At 39.2% G+C, this 17,605-nt stretch overlaps 1 protein-coding gene across 4 annotated transcripts in view; it reads right to left on the reverse strand.

The window, feature by feature from the left end:
• The window catches only part of fam83ha (family with sequence similarity 83 member Ha), a 47,953-nt gene extending 38,317 nt beyond the window's left edge, over positions 1–9,636 (reverse strand). Inside the window, exons 1-2 of one of the 4 annotated variants that reach the window (XM_029669896.2) lie at positions 8,367–8,649; positions 847–1,298 (exon numbers count right to left, since the gene is read on the reverse strand). In XM_029669896.2, the coding sequence (XP_029525756.2) occupies positions 847–1,290 (444 nt within the window). In that variant the 5' untranslated portion in view covers positions 1,291–1,298; positions 8,367–8,649. Of the gene's footprint in view, positions 1–846; positions 1,299–8,366; positions 8,652–9,297 lie in introns of those variants that run through there. The other 3 variants (XM_029669897.2, XM_065023369.1, XM_065023371.1) reach the window with 3 other exon arrangements.
• Positions 9,637–17,605: the final 7,969 nt, after the last annotated feature.

A 17,605-nucleotide genomic window follows, 5' to 3' on the forward strand; every position in this document is an offset into this window, starting at 1 on the left:
ATAAATCACACCTTTTCTATGCGTAAGAACATTTTAAATTCCGTTCGTAAGTAGTGTTTTAGAATAGTTTCTACGCAATATTGATAAATGAGGCCTCAGGTATTTCAGCAGTGGATTGTATACTACACTATAATTCTAAAGGATAGCACATACAGTAGAGTGACTCTTTCCACCTTGTCCTATTGAAGCACACTGGCTGATAGAGAATTGTGCAGTATTTACAGCCACATCCATACATGATTTGGTTTTACCTTCGAACATAAAAAGTCAAATTGCTACATGTGAGGTCAAAATATAGAAATGCACAGTTCAGCAGTTATCAAACTAGTATATATGTTAAATAGGCAATACATCATTCTAGTTCAGTAGTTATTTGTTTTGAGCAGTTTAAGTGATATTTCATTGTATTGTTAGCAAATGACATGAGAATCATATCAAAAGTAAAGTGAATATTGCATTTTGAAAACTAGATACTTAGATTGAATATAGAAAATAATCTTGCAGCAACAGGGAATGTGAATTATTATGTGGATTATCATTCATGGATATTTTTTGTAGGGGTTGACACATTCTTCGTTAGGACAAATCAAATCTGACATTTTAAACCAGAAATTACAAACTTCAGAAGCCTTTTTAAACTTTGAATACACTACAAGTTTGCAGAGTGATCAAATTAAAACCCTACATATGTAGTGAATTTGTTTGTTGTTCTCAGTCAATGGCGAACGTGCATAAAGATTGCAGAATTCTGCGAGATTGTCCAATGTGCCAATAAATCAGCAGAATCTAAAATTGGGATCATGTATACTCTGCTAATAACCAGACAAAAAAGAAAAACGGACATACTTGTTGAGCATTCTTGATAAGTCGACGAGCCTGCACCTTGATACTTGGCATATCTGGCTCAGAGGGGTTAACCAGTGTGGTGACATCGGTGGGGCCTATGAAGCGATGCTGTTCGGGCCAGCCAAGGTCAAGTCCGGGTACATCCAAGTCAGAGTGGATGGGCCAGTATGTGTCTGAAGAGCCGTCTCCCCCAGACTCCACATATGGGAGCTCAGGCTGAGTGTTCTGGTACGGAACTTTCACTGTGCACTTAATGTGCTCAATTTCCTGTCTGGAAAGGAAGTCCACCACATCCGCACTCTGGAGGAATTTATAATAGCCCTCCAGGTCATCCTCCACAAGTGCGTCAATGGCCAGACGGTACTCCTCGCGGTAGTGGGGAGGCACATAGTTGGGGTCCAGGCGGTTATCCCCGGCTGAGGAACACTGAGAGCGGTGTGCCATACTGATTCCTGAGAGAGCCCAAAGAGAGGGTGCACACAATGTGAGAACATGGTAGTGAGGAGAAATGGAAGGAAAGTTATAGAGTGGCAGATTGGTAGGCTATGATCAATTCTGCATATTTATACAAAATACAACATCACAATTTACACATTAAAATGTCATTATGCGTGTTCCCGTGTAACCTAACACAAAAATAAACTGGATAAGTGGAATGGGTGCATTCGGAAAGTATTCAGACCCCTTCCCCTTTTCCACATTTTGCTACGATACAGCCTTATTCTTAAATAGAATAAATAAATGTTTGCCTCAATCTACACACAATACCCCATAATAACAAAGAGAAAACAGGTTTTTAGTAAATTTTGCAAATGTATAAAAAAAAGTATTTTTTTAATTGTTTTATTTACATAAGTATTCAGACCCTTTGCTATGAGACTCAAAATTGAGCTCAAGCACATTCTGTTTCCATTGATTTCCTCCAACACATTGGTGTGGCTGGGTTCCGGGTTAAGTGGGCATTGTGTCAAGAAGCAGTGCGGCTTGTTTGGGTTGTGTTTCGGAGGACGCAGGGCTCTCAACCTTCGCCTCTCGCGAGTCCATAGCGATAAGACAATTGGATACCACGAAATTGGGGAGAAATAAGGTTAATAAATAAATAAATAAGAAAAAGAGTATGCCTATAGTTAATAGCTTACAAGGGGAATTTAATACTAGTTTTAATATTGTAGTGAAAGATGAGAAGAACGTTTTGCCAAGGCTAAATGCAGGCTACTGTGCAACTCCTTATTTAGGTAGAATATAATTTTGGAACTTAAATGTATTTATAAAAATGTGTTTCATCATTATTATTATTGTATATCATTGTTATTATTGTACGCCTATTTACTTATCGAAACCAGAATTTTGAATATGCAAAACCTGTTTTTTTTTATTCTGTTGAGAAATGTTCATTGGCTAAATTTAATTTGATATGTTTAATTGTATGCTCTGTATTTTGTTTAAGATAGGTTATAAGTAGGTCTGTTGTAAAATAAATAACATTAGCCTATTTCTGTAATTTGTTAGTAATTGCTGCAATATAGACTGTTCAAAAATTTTGTGAACATTTAAACCAGTTCGAAATTGTTATATTTCTTTCTGTTGAGAAATTTTCTTTGGCCAAATTAAGTTCCAAGTGTTTACCGCAATATAATAGCCTGCTCATATATTCCCTATAAACAATGAATTGGCCCAGATGACCCTGGGCCAATTGTGCGCCGTCCTATGGGACTCCCAATCATGGTTGGTTGTGATACAGCCTGGAATGGTCTGTAGTGACGCCTCTAGCACTGAGATGCAGTGGCTTAGACCGCTGTGCCACTTGGGAGCCCTGGTTTGACTTACTATTGATATTACCCTAGTAAAGTTTAGAAACTTTTGTGAAGGTGTGGTGTGGTGTTGGATTCCAACTTCAAATATCCTTATTCATTTTACCATATTATAACTGGGTGTATGGAAATCTACTGATTGAGAAAGGGGAGTGTAGAAAGTGTACATTCTGCCAGAACATGTTATTGTCAAATCTCATGTATCCTATGGAGAGAGGCAAATAGTAACAGTCTGGTTTCAGTCACTGAGAAGGTTGGATAGCCGTGGATTAGGGAGGAGTGAGGAATTTGGGCAGAGGTCAGGTCAGATGAAGTGAGAAGGAAAAGACAACATTTAAGTTCCTGCCTAGCAACAGAAATGTATTGGCTGTCTAGAGGAGCAAGGAGTAGACTCCACCTAGAAGGAGGGTGGAAATATATGTGCCTATGTAAACATGTCTTTGTCTTTTCAGCTGTTTGACTCAGTGGGTGAATAAACTTGGTTTGAGCTTTGACAAGTTGTCAGTTAGGTTCTGCCAAACAGAGTGGAAAAACTAACAGGGGCTATTATTAAGCTTTAGCTACTGAAAGCCCATGAGCAAGAATGTTTCAGGCCTACCAGAGTTACTCCTATAATATAACATTATGATGTTTATCTTTATACAAAAATATTCGGATAAAAAATGAATGAATTAAGCTCTTTCCATAAGTCTATATCTGTATAGCAGACCTAGTAGCCGTCTGACATACAGAAATGCATGTCAGTGTTGTAGCATGCCTACAAAGTTACAATAATATTCCACAATATTTCCTCTGATGTTGTGCATATTAGCCTACCCCCTCTTTCTCCATTGTTGCTTTATTCCAGTTTGCCTAAATGAAATGTTTAGTCGTCCTGATCTTCATCATTGTAATGACATGCTTGAATAAAATAGGACTAGAATAGGATGCAGATGGCTTTCTTTTCTCGTCACGAACATTGACGGTTACGGGTCTGAACAAATAACTGCTATTATAGCCTATCGCCATCCCGTGTTCTCTCTTCTTTCAAACTCCCCGGCCCGTGGCCATGAGTGCTAATGTCTGCTGTATTTCACATGCAGCAAACAAGAGCTTGTGTCCCTCTTTTAATAGTCTATTAGTATAAGAAATGCTAAAAATGTATTATTCTAGCAAACTATTCTAGTCTAGATTTTCCTGGGACTAGAAAAACTAAGGAGCGTTTTTTTAAAGGAGAGAACGCATGGTGCGTATTGCGCAAGAGACCGAGGCTATAAATTAGAAGTTTATGCATAGCCCATCATTCATTAGCTAAATATAAGTCTAATAACTGCATTGAATTTATTACCTGCACGAGGTAGGCTAGGACATATGTATACACTACCGTTAATAAGTTTGGGGTCACTTAGAAATGTCCTTGTTTTTGAAAGAAAAGCACATTTTTTTGTCCTTTAAAATAACATTAAAATGATCAGAAATACAGTGTAGACGTTGTTAATGTTGTCACTGATCATTAGAAAACCCTTTCACTGATCATTAGAAAACCCTTTTGCAATTATGTTAGCACAGCTGAAAACTGTTGTTCTGATTAAAGAAGCAATAAAACTGGCCTTCTTTAGACTAGTTGAGTATCTGGAGCATCAGCATTTGTGGGTTCGATTACAGGCTCAAAATGGCCAGAAACAAAGACCTTTCTTCTGAAACGTGTCAGTCTATTCTTGTTCTGAGAAATGAAGGCTATTCTATATGAGAAATTGCCAAGAAACTGAAGATCTCGTACAGCGCTGTGTACTACTCCCTTCACAGAACAGCGCAAACTGGCTCTAACCAGAATAGAAAGAGGAGTGGGAGGCCCCAGTGCACAACTTAGCAAGAGGACAAGCACATTAGAGTGCCTAGTTTGAGAAACAGACACCTCACAAGTCCTCAACTGGCAGCTTCATTAAATAGTACCCACAAAACACCAGTCTCAACGTCAATAGTGAAGAGGCGACTTCGGGATGCTGGCCTTCTAGACAGAGTTGCAAAGAAAAAGCCATATCTCGGCAAAACACGGACACTGGACAGAGGAAGACTGGAAAAAGGTGTGATGGACAGACAAATCTAAGTTTGAGGTGTTCGGATCACAAGAAGAACATTCGTGAGACGCAGAAAAATGAAAAGATGATGGAGGGGTGCTTGACACCATCTGTCAAGCATGGTGGAGGTAATGTGATGGTCTGGGGGTGCTTTGGTGGTGGTAAATTGGGAGATTTGTACAGGGTAAAGGGGATCTTGAAGAAGGAAGGCTATCACTCTATTTTGCAACAGAATACCATACCCTGCGGACGGTGCTTAATTGGAGCCAATTTCCTCCTACACCAGGATAATGACCAAAAGCACAGCTCCAAACTATGCAAGAACTATTTAGGGAAGAAGCAGTCAGCTGGTATTCTGTCTATAATGGAGTGGCCAGCACAGTCACCGGATCTCAACTAGAGGTCGACCGATTATGATTTTTCAACGCCGATACCGATTATTGGGGGACCCAAAAAAGCCATTAACGATTAATCGGACAATTTTTATATATATATTTGTAATAATGACAATTACAACAATACTGAATGAACAAGGAACACTTTTATTTTAACTTAATATAATACATCAATAAAATCTATTTAGTCTCAAATAAATAATAAAACATGTTCAATTTGGTTTAAATAATGCAAAAACAAAATGTTGGAGAAGAAAGTAAAAGTGCAATATGTGCCATGTAAAACAGCTAACGTTTAAGTTCCTTGCTCAGAACATGAGAACATATGAAAGCTGGTGGTTCCTTTTAACATGAGTCTTCAATATTCCCAGGTAAGAAGTTTTAGGTTGTATTTATTATATGACTATTTCTCTCTATACCATTTGTATTTCATATACCTTTGACTATTGGATGTTCTAATAGGTACTTTAGTATTGCCAGCCTAATCTCGGGAATTGATAGGCTTGATAGGCTCGAAGTCATAAACAGCGAGAGCCGCTGGCAGACGCAGGAAAGTGCTGTTTGAATGAATGCTTACGAGCCTGCTGCTGCCTACCACCGCTATTCGGCTATTTCAGCTACACCTGTAGCTGACAGGTGTATAAAATAGAGCACACAGTCATGCAATCTCCAGTAGAATGGCCTTGCTGAAGAGCTCAGTGACTTTCAACATGGCACTGTCATAGGATGCCACCTTCCCAACAAGTCAGTTTGTAGAATTTCTGCCCTGCTAGAGCTTGCCTAGTCAACTGTAAGTGCTGTTATTGTGAAGTGGAAATGTCCAGGAACAACAACAGCTTAGCCGTGAAGTCGTACGCCATACAAGCTCACAGAACGGGACCGCTGAGTGCTGAAGCGCGTAGCGGGTAAATATCATCTGTCCTCTGTTGCAACACTCACTACCAAGTTCCAAACTGCCTCTGGAAGCAACGTCAGCACAATAACTGGGCTTCATGAAATGGGTGTCCATGGCCGAGTTGCCACACAAGCCTAAGATCACCATGTGCGATGCCAAACATCAGCTGGAGTGGTGTAAAGCTCGCCGTCATAGGACTCTGCAGCAGTGGAAACGCGTTCGACTTCTGGAGTGATGAATCACGCTTCACCAATTGGCAGTCTGATGGACAAATCAGGGTTTGGCAGATGAAAGGAGAACGCTATCTGTCCGAATGCAGAGTGCCAACTGTAAGGTTTGGTGGAGGAGGAATAATGGTCTGGGGCTGTTTTTCATGGTTAGTGCTAGTCCCCTTAGTTCCAGTGAATAGAAATCTTAACGCTACAGCATACAATCACATTCTAGACGATTCTGTGCTTCCAACTTTGTGGCAACAGCTTGGGGAAGGCCCTTTCCTGATCCAGCATGACAATGCCCCTGTGCACAAAGCGAGGTCCATACAGAAATGGTTTGTTGAGATTGGTGTGGAAAAACTTGACTGTCCTGCACAGAGCCCTGATCTCAACCTCATCGAACATCTTTGGGATGCATTGGAGCGACGACTGCGAGCCAGGCTTAATCACCCAAAATCAGTGCCCGACCTCACTAATGCGCTTGTGGCTGAATGGATGCAAATCCCCGCAGCAATGTTCCAACTTCTAGTGGAAATCCTTCCCAGAAGAGTGGAGCCTGTTACAGCAGCACAGGGCGGACCTACTCCATTTTAATGGCCATGATTTTGGAATGAGATGTTTGACAAGCAGGTGTCCACATACTTTTGGTCATGTAGTCTCCAGTGGTGTAAAGTACTTGAGTAAAAATAGTTTCAGGTACAACTTAAGTCGTTTTTTGGGGTTTCTGTACTTTACTTTACTATTTATATTTTTGACAACTTTTACTCCACTACATTCCTAAAGAAATAATGTACTTTTTACTCCATACATTTTGAGACCCAAAAGTACTTGTTACATTTCGAATGCTTAGCAGGACAGGGAAAGGGTCCAATTCACACACTTATCAATAGAACATCCCTGGTCATCTCTACTGCCTCTGATCTGGCATACTCACTAAACACAAATTAGTGTGTAAATTATGTCTGAATATTGGCTATCCGTAAATGTTTAAACAAGAAAACTGTGCTGTCTGGTTTGCTTAATATAAGGAATGTGAAATGATTTATTATTTTACATTTCCTTTATATACTTAAGTGTATTTCAGCAAAGTACATTTACTTTTGATACTTAAGTATAGTTAAAACCAAATACCTTTAGTCTTTTACTCAAGTAGTATTTTACTCTGTGACTTTCACTTTAACTTGAGTCATTTTCTATGAAGGTATCTTGACTTTTACTCGAGTATGATCATTGGCTACTTTTTCTACCACTGGTATGTCTACCACTGGTATGTCTACCACTGGTATGTCTACCACTAGGTTGAACAGTATTATATGTTTTGGATGCAATTTGAATGGAGATGATGGATTTTAAAAAAGCCTATGAAAAAGTGAGCACTGATTTAAAGCAACAATATTCAAGTGACATGCTGTTTTATAACAGCTGAAAAAAAAAATCTTTACAATTAAATAATAAGGTGACACCCGAAAGCCCGATGGAGATGTGTAAATTAGACACGCATTTAGCCCTTATATTACTGTAGCATATACTGCAACAAATCTAGGGACCATGATGGAAATAAGTCCCGACTTCATTGTGCAATACCATGATATTGAAGTGCTCAAAGTCAGTATGTTTTGTTTATTTGTTGTGTGGTGCATTGGTACAGAAACCTATAGATGGAACATTTGTTGCATATTTTTGATATAATTATAGATATGGCATCAAAATGTTGAAATTCTGATTCCCACTAGAAGATCATTGTCTGATCGTTAAGTAATGAAACAGGAGCGCATAGAGAGCCCATCTGTGGTGGTCAGCGAACCCTCACCCTTCTGGCCATAGCCCCGCAAGGCATATACTGTGCCACAAAAACATGCTGAAGTGACAAAGTTGATATCCACGTTTATAAAACAGGGTTATTCATGGGAGTAAACATTATTTTGAGTTAATTCTATGAGGGGGGGGGGGTTCAATTTATTTTACAGTAGCCTACAAGGGGAGGGTCATGTGATAATATTTGTAATGTGGTGGAGGGGGTGCATTTTTTTTTTTTTTTTTAGGACACCTTGAGTTGGACCAGCTCCCCTCGTAAATGTCGATCTGTCCCTAAGAGAGAAATGTTCCACACTATCTTCCTATATGTTTCCTGAAAAACTTTAAGAACTAACCTTATGGCATAACTGAGATTCTTCCTGAATTTAATCATCCATGGTTTCAGTTTAGGCTATTATGATGTAGTCCTTCTCTTGAACCGGTCTTCCCCACTGAGACTGTATCGCATTCCTAGTCTGGCTGGACTCCTCAAAAATAGCGTTCTGCGTGGCTTGATCACCTACTCCGACAGAACCAGTTTATTTTCATGCTTGCTTGAGGCATGTTAGGGAGAATGGAAGAGTTTCAGAAGTGAGGAAGAAGCCCGTCTCGCAGATTGCGGACGAGTTATTATGCCCCGCCTCAAAGTAACCCATCATAACTGCAAATGTTCAATGAATTCCAGTTTCGTGACATGGACGCGAAAATGTGGTGTTATATGGTGCTTTCAAGACAACTGGGACTCGGAAGAAACGAGGTGAATTCACGATGTCAGTGATCTTCAAGGCGGAAAGTCGCTTTAGAAAGGGAGCTTTAGAAAGAGGCCCGAGTTCCCGACTTGGGATTCCGAGTTGGATGACCGTTCAAAACTATTTTTCCCAGTCGTCTTGAACGCACTGAAGTCGGAAGTCGTGAGATTTCCAAGTTCCTGGTGTCCAGTTATTTTGAACGCGGCAGTATAAACGTATTTCATCCCATTCTACATCATTTAGGCCTACATGACAGGAGACATCGAATATTTCTTTAAACTACAAAAATGACCAAAATTAGTGGCGACTATGACACTGTCAAACAGATAAATGAACACGACCTAGGCCAGTTTTCCAAAAACATTTTAGGCTAAGTTCATTGGATCCTATGGTTTTAAAATAAACGCAGCCTTATTAATATGCTTTTGGGAAAGCGTCCTTGCTCTTGACCTGGCCTAGGGCTAATAAAAAGAGGGGAGACACATATTGTACAATATTAGGAGGCTACTAATTCAACTTTCCAGTGGCACTGACTCACCCAATGATGAAGATGGATAGCATGAATATGCGTAGCCTAGGGTTCTCACTGTACAGGTGATTGTCTCCCAAGATAGCGCCTGACTACTTTGAAAAACAGTGCTGTTCGTTGTTGAGAGAAAACAATGGTAGCTTCTACTGACAAATTAGTCTTCTTTTTCGGGCAGTAGGCATTTGCTTTCCAAACGTATTTGCCACGATTGTATTTTGAAATTTGCGAAAGGCCTTAAGCTATCCACTTGACAAACCGAAAATAAATATTATCCATAGAAATAGAATCCATAGAACGAAAGTGCCCATTCAAGTCAGGACTAACAGCCATTTTGAGCATACCCATGAGTTTACGACTCAAATTACGGTTACGGAGGTTCCCAAACCCTTCCCAGATAGCATATTTGGTTCGTTGGAAGTTGTGAGAACGTACATGTTTGGTTTTACGTTGGTTCTTGGAAAACAGTTTTTTTGAGAATGGAAGTGAAAAAGTTGGCTGTTTTGGGAAATCACATTCTTAGGTTGCAGGGAGGTTCTGATAAAGTGTTTCTATATTTATTTAACTAGACAAATAGGTTAAGAACAAATTCTTATTTACAATGACAACTGGTAAGGGGTTCTGCCTTGTTTAAGAGCAGAATAACAGATTTTTACCTTTTCAGCTCAGGGATTTGATCTAGCAACCTCTTCGTTGCTGGCCCAATGCTCTAACCACTTGACTACCTACCACCCCAATGGTTCCCCCAAAAGTTTTCCTGGGAGGTTTTATTAACTTTCTGAGAACATAAATTATATGTTATTTGAAAGTAATTATATAACATTCTGAGAACATGTTTCAAGAATACTTAGATTAACACAGCTAACTTAGGGTAACTGTTTTGAACTCCAAGCACAGATAGGATACATGGAAATGAATGTGCTTAGGCTTTAATCATGCAAACACATTTTAATATTGCAGATAGACTGTGGCTTTCGTCAATGTAAATGTCTGCATAATTTTGAATCTCCCATATATACACTACCGGTCAAAAGTTTTAGAACACCTACTCAAGTGTTTTTCTTTATTTTTAATATTTTCTACATTGTAGAATAATAGTGAAGACATCAAAACTATGAAATAACACATATGGAATCATGTAGTAACCAAGAAAGTGTTAAACAAAACAGATTCTTCAAGTAGCTACCCTTTTCCTTGATGACACCTTTGCACACGGTTGACATTCTCTCAACCAGCTTCATGAGGTAGTCACCTGGAATGCATTTCAATTAACAGGTGTGCCATCTTAAAAGTTAATTTGTGGAATTTCTTTCCTTCTTAATGCGTTTGAGCCAATCAGTTGTGTTGTAACAAGGTAGGGGGTATACAGAAGATAGCCCAATTTGGTAAAAGACCAAGTTCATGTTATGGTAAGAACAGCTTAAATAAGCAAAGAGAAACAACAGTCTATTATTACTTTAAGACATGAAGGTCAGTCAATCCAGAAAATGTCGAGAACTTTGAAAGTTTCTTCAATTGCAGTCACAAAAACCAGCAAGCGCTATGATGAAACTGGCTCTCATGAGGACCGCCACAGGAATTAAAGACCCAGAGTTACAGCTCCTGCAGAGGATAAGTTCATTAGAGTTAACTGCACCTCAGATTGCAGCGCAAATAAATGCTTCACAAAGTTCAAGCAACAGACACATCTCAACATCAACTGTTCAGAGAAGACTGCGTGAATCAGGCCTTCATGGTCGAGTTGCTACAAGAGGAGTCAAACAAGGGTGTCTGCTGTCAGTATATTTATTTGTTATGGTCATCGAAGTGCTACTGTAGCTATTAAAATCAGATCAAATAACATTAGAGGATTTTAAATCAAAGGCTTAAAAACAAAGGTGTCATTGTATGCTGATGACTCAAATTTTATATTAAGTCCGCAAGCTAGATCCCTGCAATGTCTCATTGAAGATCTAGATAACTTTTCTGGCCACTCTGGACTAAAACATAATTACCATATTACGTATTGGATCTTTAAAAAAAAACACTTTTACATTACCCTGCAGTTTACCTATGAAATGGTCTGACTTTGAAATAGACATACAGTCCATTCGGAAAGTATTCAGACCCCTTGTCTTTTTCCACATTTCGTTACATTACAGCCTTATTCTAAAATGGATGAAATATTTTTTTCCCCCACATCACACACAAATGACAAAGCAAAAACAGGTTTTTAGACATTTTCGCAAAATATTCAGTATTCAGACCCTTTCTTTGTTGAAGTACCTTTGGCAGCAATTACATCCTTGAGTCTTCTTGGGAATGATGCTACCAGCTTGGCCTACCTGTATTTAGGGAGTTTTCCCATTCTTCTCTGCAGATCTTCTCAAGCTCTGTCAGGTTGGCTGAGGAGCGTCGCTGCACAGTTATTTTCAGGTCTCTCCAGAGATGTTAGATCGGGTTCAAGTCTGGACTCTGGCTGGGACACGCAAGGACATTCAGAGACTTGTCTTGGATCACCACCTCAAGCTGAACCTCGGCAAGACGGAGCTGCTCTTCCTCCCGGGGAAGGACTGCCCATTCCATGATCTCGCCATCACGGTTGACAACTCCATTGTGTCCTCCTCCCAGAGCGCTAAGAACCTTGGCGTGATCCTGGACAACACCCTGTCGTTCTCAACTAACATCAAGGCGGTGGCCCGTTCTTGTAGGTTCATGCTCTACAACATCCGCAGAGTACGACCCTGCCTCACACAGGAAGCAGCGCAGGTCCTAATCCAGGCACTTGTCATCTTCCGTCTGGATTACTGCAACTCGCTGTTGGCTGGGCTCCCTGCCTGTGCCATTAAACCCCTACAACTCATCCAGAACGCCGCAGCCCGTCTGGTGTTCAACCTTCCCAAGTTCTCTCACGTCACCCCGCTCCTCCGCTCTCTCCACTGGCTTCCAGTTGAAGCTCGCATCCGCTACAAGACCATGGTGCTTGCCTACGGAGCTGTGAGGGGAACGGCACCTCAGTACCTCCAGGCTCTGATCAGGCCCTACACCCAAACAAGGGCACTGCGTTCATCCACCTCTGGCCTGCTCGCCTCCCTACCACTGAGGAAGTACAGTTCCCGCGCAGCCCAGTCAAAACTGTTCGCTGCTCTGGCCCCCCAATGGTGGAACAAACTCCCTCACGACGCCAGGACAGCGGAGTCAATCACCACCTTCCGGAGACACCTGAAACCCCACCTCTTTCAGGAATACCTAGGATAGGATAAAGTAATCCTTCTCACCCCCCCTTAAAAGATTTAGATGCACTATTGTAAAGTGGCTGTTCCACTGGATGTCTTAAGGTGAACGCACCAATTTGTAAGTCGCTCTGGATAAGAGCGTCTGCTAAATGACTTAAATGTAAATGTAAAATGTCTTGAAGCCACCCCCTAATTGTCTTGGCTGTGTGCTTAGTGTTGTTGTCTTGTTGGAAGGTGAACCTTCACCCCAGTCTGAGGTCATGAGTGCTCTGGAGCAGGTTTTCATCAATAATCTTTCTGTATTTTGCTCCGTTCATCTTTCCCTTTTTCCTGAATAGTCTCCCAATCCCTGCTGCTGAGAAACATCCCCACAGCATTATGCTGCCACCACCATGCTCCACTGTGGGGATGGTGCCAGGTTCCACGCTTGGCATTCAATCCAAAGACTTCAGCCTTGATTTCATCAGAAAAAACTCCTTAGTCATATCTCAGTTTACTCACTTATTTATGGCACTGCCTACTCCGGATGGTTCATACTTTTTTGTTGTTGTTGCTTCATCTGGGATGCTAAACCAGACAAGATGAAGCGTGCATATCTATATAATGAATATAAACTGGGTGGGCTGAGATGATTAAATATATAAGCACTAAAGCTCTCTCTAAAAGCTTCACTTATACAAAAGCTTTACTTGAATCCAAAATTGTTCCCAAATAGATTACTAAGGAAAGCTCATCCCTTGTTTAAAAATGGCCTTTTTGCTTTGTGCAGATTGCCATTTCTCATTTTCAATGAATTGAAAATGAAACCCTGTTCAAAGTATCTCACTTTTCAAACAAGCAATGCAGAGATGGTTACAATTTCAAATTCATCCCCCAGAAAAGATAGAATAAATATTACAACAAATATTATGATTGAACTCAAATGTGCTGGTTGATAAAATATTTGTATTTATGGAAAATTTGTTTGAGAAGGCTATTCTGTTTTTAAATTATATTGTAAATTGGAGTGGTAGAATTATGTATTTCATGGAGCTATCGGAATTACATGGGAAGGTCTGGTCAGTCCAAGATTACAACCAATTGATTACAGCACTACCCCAAAAATGGAGAAGGGAGGTGGCAGTAGAAGGAGGTAGGGAACTGGTCTGTCTGCCTAATACAAAGGATCAAAACTGGGGGAGGAACAAGAATAGTATAAATAGGAAAATATACCAGTTTAATTTAAGAACCAGGATGTTGACAGCTGTGCCATACAGATCGCAAAATAGTTGGGAAGATATTTTTGATAATTTAAGTAAATGTAATCTTTACTTCAAGAAAGATGTTTATATGTTATGTATAAAAGGCATATTTCTGCATTGTTTAATATTTAGATTTATTTAAAACAATGTGATTGTTGGAGTTCAGGTGTTTGACGGGATTGATGTGTGACTAGGTGCATTCATGTCAAATAAATATGGATACATTCTGCAATTAGTTAAATTGGGATTTGAATCCTCAACAGAACATGCCAACAAGTTAGTTTTGAATTTCTTTAATAAAGCAGTGCCTTCTGACACCATGAATTAAAATAGATTTCACCTTGTTCATATAGTTGGCAGACATTCTATGGGATGAAATATAAACCTCCACTGGCTGACGGAGAAGAGGATTTGGTAAAATAAGGGTATGTTTCTAATATCATCTAGGTAGGTAAAGTAGCTAGCAAGTTAGGTAGATTCTTGGCAAAATACTAGCCTCGTTTGTAAATATCTGACTGCTACTAGGATAGTATTCTATACAAGACGCCAGAACAAATGCATACATAAGACAACAGGTTCAATAAAATATGGAACAGTAAATGAAAATGCAAAATATATAGTTTGTTTGGATCAAGGTAGCTAATGAATGGTTGACAATAGAGCCTCCCACAATGCAGGCGATGGCTGCAGGATGAAGTTGGTGAAGAGCCCTGACAGTATTTCTCAGTAAGACCAAAATAATGGTGTTCCAAAAAAGGTCCAGTCACCAGGACCACCAATACAAATTCCATCTAGACACCGTTGCCCTAGAGCACACAAAAAACTATACATACCTTGGCCTAAGCATCAGCTCCACAGGTAACTTCCATAAAGCTGTGAACGATCTGAGAGACAAGGCAAGAAGGGCCTTCTATGTCATCAAAAGGAACATCAAATTCGACATACCAAATAGGATCTGGCTAAAAATACTTGAATCAGTTATAGAACCCTTTGCCCTTTATGGTTGTGAGGTCTGGGGTCTGCTCACCAACCAAGAATTCACAAAATGGGACAAACACCGAATTGAGACTGCATGCAGAATTCTGCAAAAATATCCTCTGTGTACAATGTAAAACACCAAATAATGCATGCAGAGCAGAATTAGGTTGACACTCGCTAATGATCAAAATCCAGAAAAGAGACGTTAAATTGTACAACCACCTAAAAGGAAGCGATTTCCAAACCTTCCATAACAAAGCCATCACCTACAGAGAGATGAACCTGGAGAAGAGTCCCCTAAGCAAGATGGTTCTGGGGCTCTGTTCACAAACACAAACAGACCCCACAGAGCCCCAGGACAGCAACAAAATTAGACCCAACCAAATCATGAGAAAACAAAAAGATAATTACTTGACACATTGGAAAGATTTAACAAAAGAAGAGAGCAAACTAGAATGCTATTTGGCCCTAAACAGAGAGTACACAGTGGCAGAATACCTGACCACTGTGACTGACTCGAACTTAAGGAAAGCTTTGACTATGTACAGACTCAGTGAGCATAGCCTTGTTATTGAGAAAGGCCGCTGTAGGCAGACCTGGCTCTCAAGAGAAGACACGCTATTCGGAAACTGCCCACAAAATGTGGTGGAAACTGAGCAGCACTTCCTAACCTCATGCCAAATGTATGACCATATTAGAGACATATATTTCCCTCAGATTACACAGATCCACAAAGAATTTGAAAACAAACCGATTTTGACAAACTCCCATATCTACTGGGTGAAATACCAGTGTGTCATCACATCAACACGATTTGTGACCTGTTACCACAAGAAAAGGGCAACCAGTGAAGAACCAACACCATTGTAAATACAACCCATATTTACATTTATTTAATTGCCCTTTTGTATTTTGACCATTTGCCAATCGTTCAACACTATATATATATATATATATATATATACATAATATGACATTTGTAATGTCTTTATTCTTTTGGAACTTCTGTGAGTGTTTACTGCTTACTGTTATTTTTATTGTTTATTTCACTTTTATATATGACCTACTTCACTTGCTTTGGCAATGTTAACATATGTTTCCCATGCCAATAAAGCCCCTTGAATTGAATTGAAGAGCAACTGCAGAAACTTGCAGTCGACTGCAGTCAAAACTTCATGACCTTTGATCACATGATTTTTCTAAAGTTGATGCAGTCTACACGTTGGCGCCAGGGGAGAACGACTGACCCCTCTCAATGAAGCCATGGAAGTTCAAGGCCGAGCGTGTTACGGCATTGTTAGCAGAAAACAGAATCCCCCATGATAGTGAATAGAAAAATCTCTTTGTAAAAAACAAAACAATTATTTGAGGACAATCATGATAACAATAATTGCTTATAGTGCACAATATGTATGTCATTGAACCGATTATTTTAAACTTGCACACAGAGGAAGTTATAAGGATATATTATATGACAGCCTGCAGTCCCCCGGTCACCCTTCAACTTCACTTACTCAACGAGAGGCTGCACATCACTCCCTGGAGTAGCTAAAGTCCTTATTGATGTCACTTGCAGGCGATTTTAGCTTGGATGTTTGCGTATAAACATCCCCTGAACAAGGCAGTTAACCCACTGTTCCTGGGCCATCATTGAAAACAAGAATTTGTTCTTAACTGACTTGCCTAATTAAATAAAGGTAAAATAAAAATAACCCCCCCCCCAACAAAGATATACGATTTAAAAATAAGTCTTTTTTTTTCGTAACTGGTTTGAGAATAAAATTATTTTGGTTGGTCAGTTACTGAATGAGGATGGATATCTACTCTCATATGGGTAATTTCTTGATAAATTAAAAATTCCAATAACCCCGAAAGAATATGCAATTGTTTTTTATGCGATTCCAAGGGGGGTTGTAATCTCTTTTAAATTCCTCTGTGGTTGAGGATGTATATCTACTCTCACATGGGTAATTTCTTGATAAATAAACAATTCCAATAACCCCGAAAGAATATGCAATTGTTTTTTATGCGATTCCAAGGGGGGTTGTATCTCTTTTAAATTCCTCTGTGGTTGAGGATGTATATCTACTCTCACATGGGTCATTTCTTGATAAATTAAAAATTCCAATAACCCCGAAAGAATATGCAATTGTTTTTGATGCGATTCCAAGGGGGGTTGTATCTCTTTTAAATTCCTCTGTGGTTGATGTAAGTAACATATATTTACATTAAAATATATTCATTGGCAACATTAACATCAAAGATAAATGTAGTAATAAACAGATTAGGAATATTGTTTGTGATACTACAATTCTTTTGGTCAAATATCTATGGTGATATAACATGGGGGAAAGCATGGAAGATTGCTAACAAATATTGTATCAGTAACAAGGTAAAGGAAGTTTCATTTAAAATGTTACATAGAATTTATCCTGTGAAACATGTTTTGGAAAGATTCAAGCTGAATATTGATTATAAATGTGATTTCTGTGGAATGGAGAAGGAGACCATTTTGCATTGTTGTTTTTTTAACCTGTATTTATAGTATACTTTTTGGGATTGACATACAGAATTTTGTTACAAAAACAAAAACAAGACCGGTTGTACTATTTAATGGTTTTGATATAATGATTTATTTCAGAAATTCTGACATTGATAAAGATGTAGTATATTTAATTAAACTGCTAATAATATTAGGTACGTTTCATACTCACAAATGCAAATGGTCTAATTCAAACAAAAATGCAATTAAAACTTGTTGTATTATTAATGAATATGATTTGTTTGTTTAGGATTCCTGGCAATGTAAATAGTTTGTATGTATGATTATTTGCATGTGACTATTCCTCTTTTGTTTGTTGATATTTGTTAATAAGGTTTAAGTGC

The sequence above is a fragment of the Oncorhynchus nerka genome, linkage group LG10 (assembly GCF_034236695.1).
Source record: "Oncorhynchus nerka isolate Pitt River linkage group LG10, Oner_Uvic_2.0, whole genome shotgun sequence".
In the NCBI taxonomy this organism is placed as follows: Eukaryota; Metazoa; Chordata; class Actinopteri; order Salmoniformes; family Salmonidae; genus Oncorhynchus; species Oncorhynchus nerka.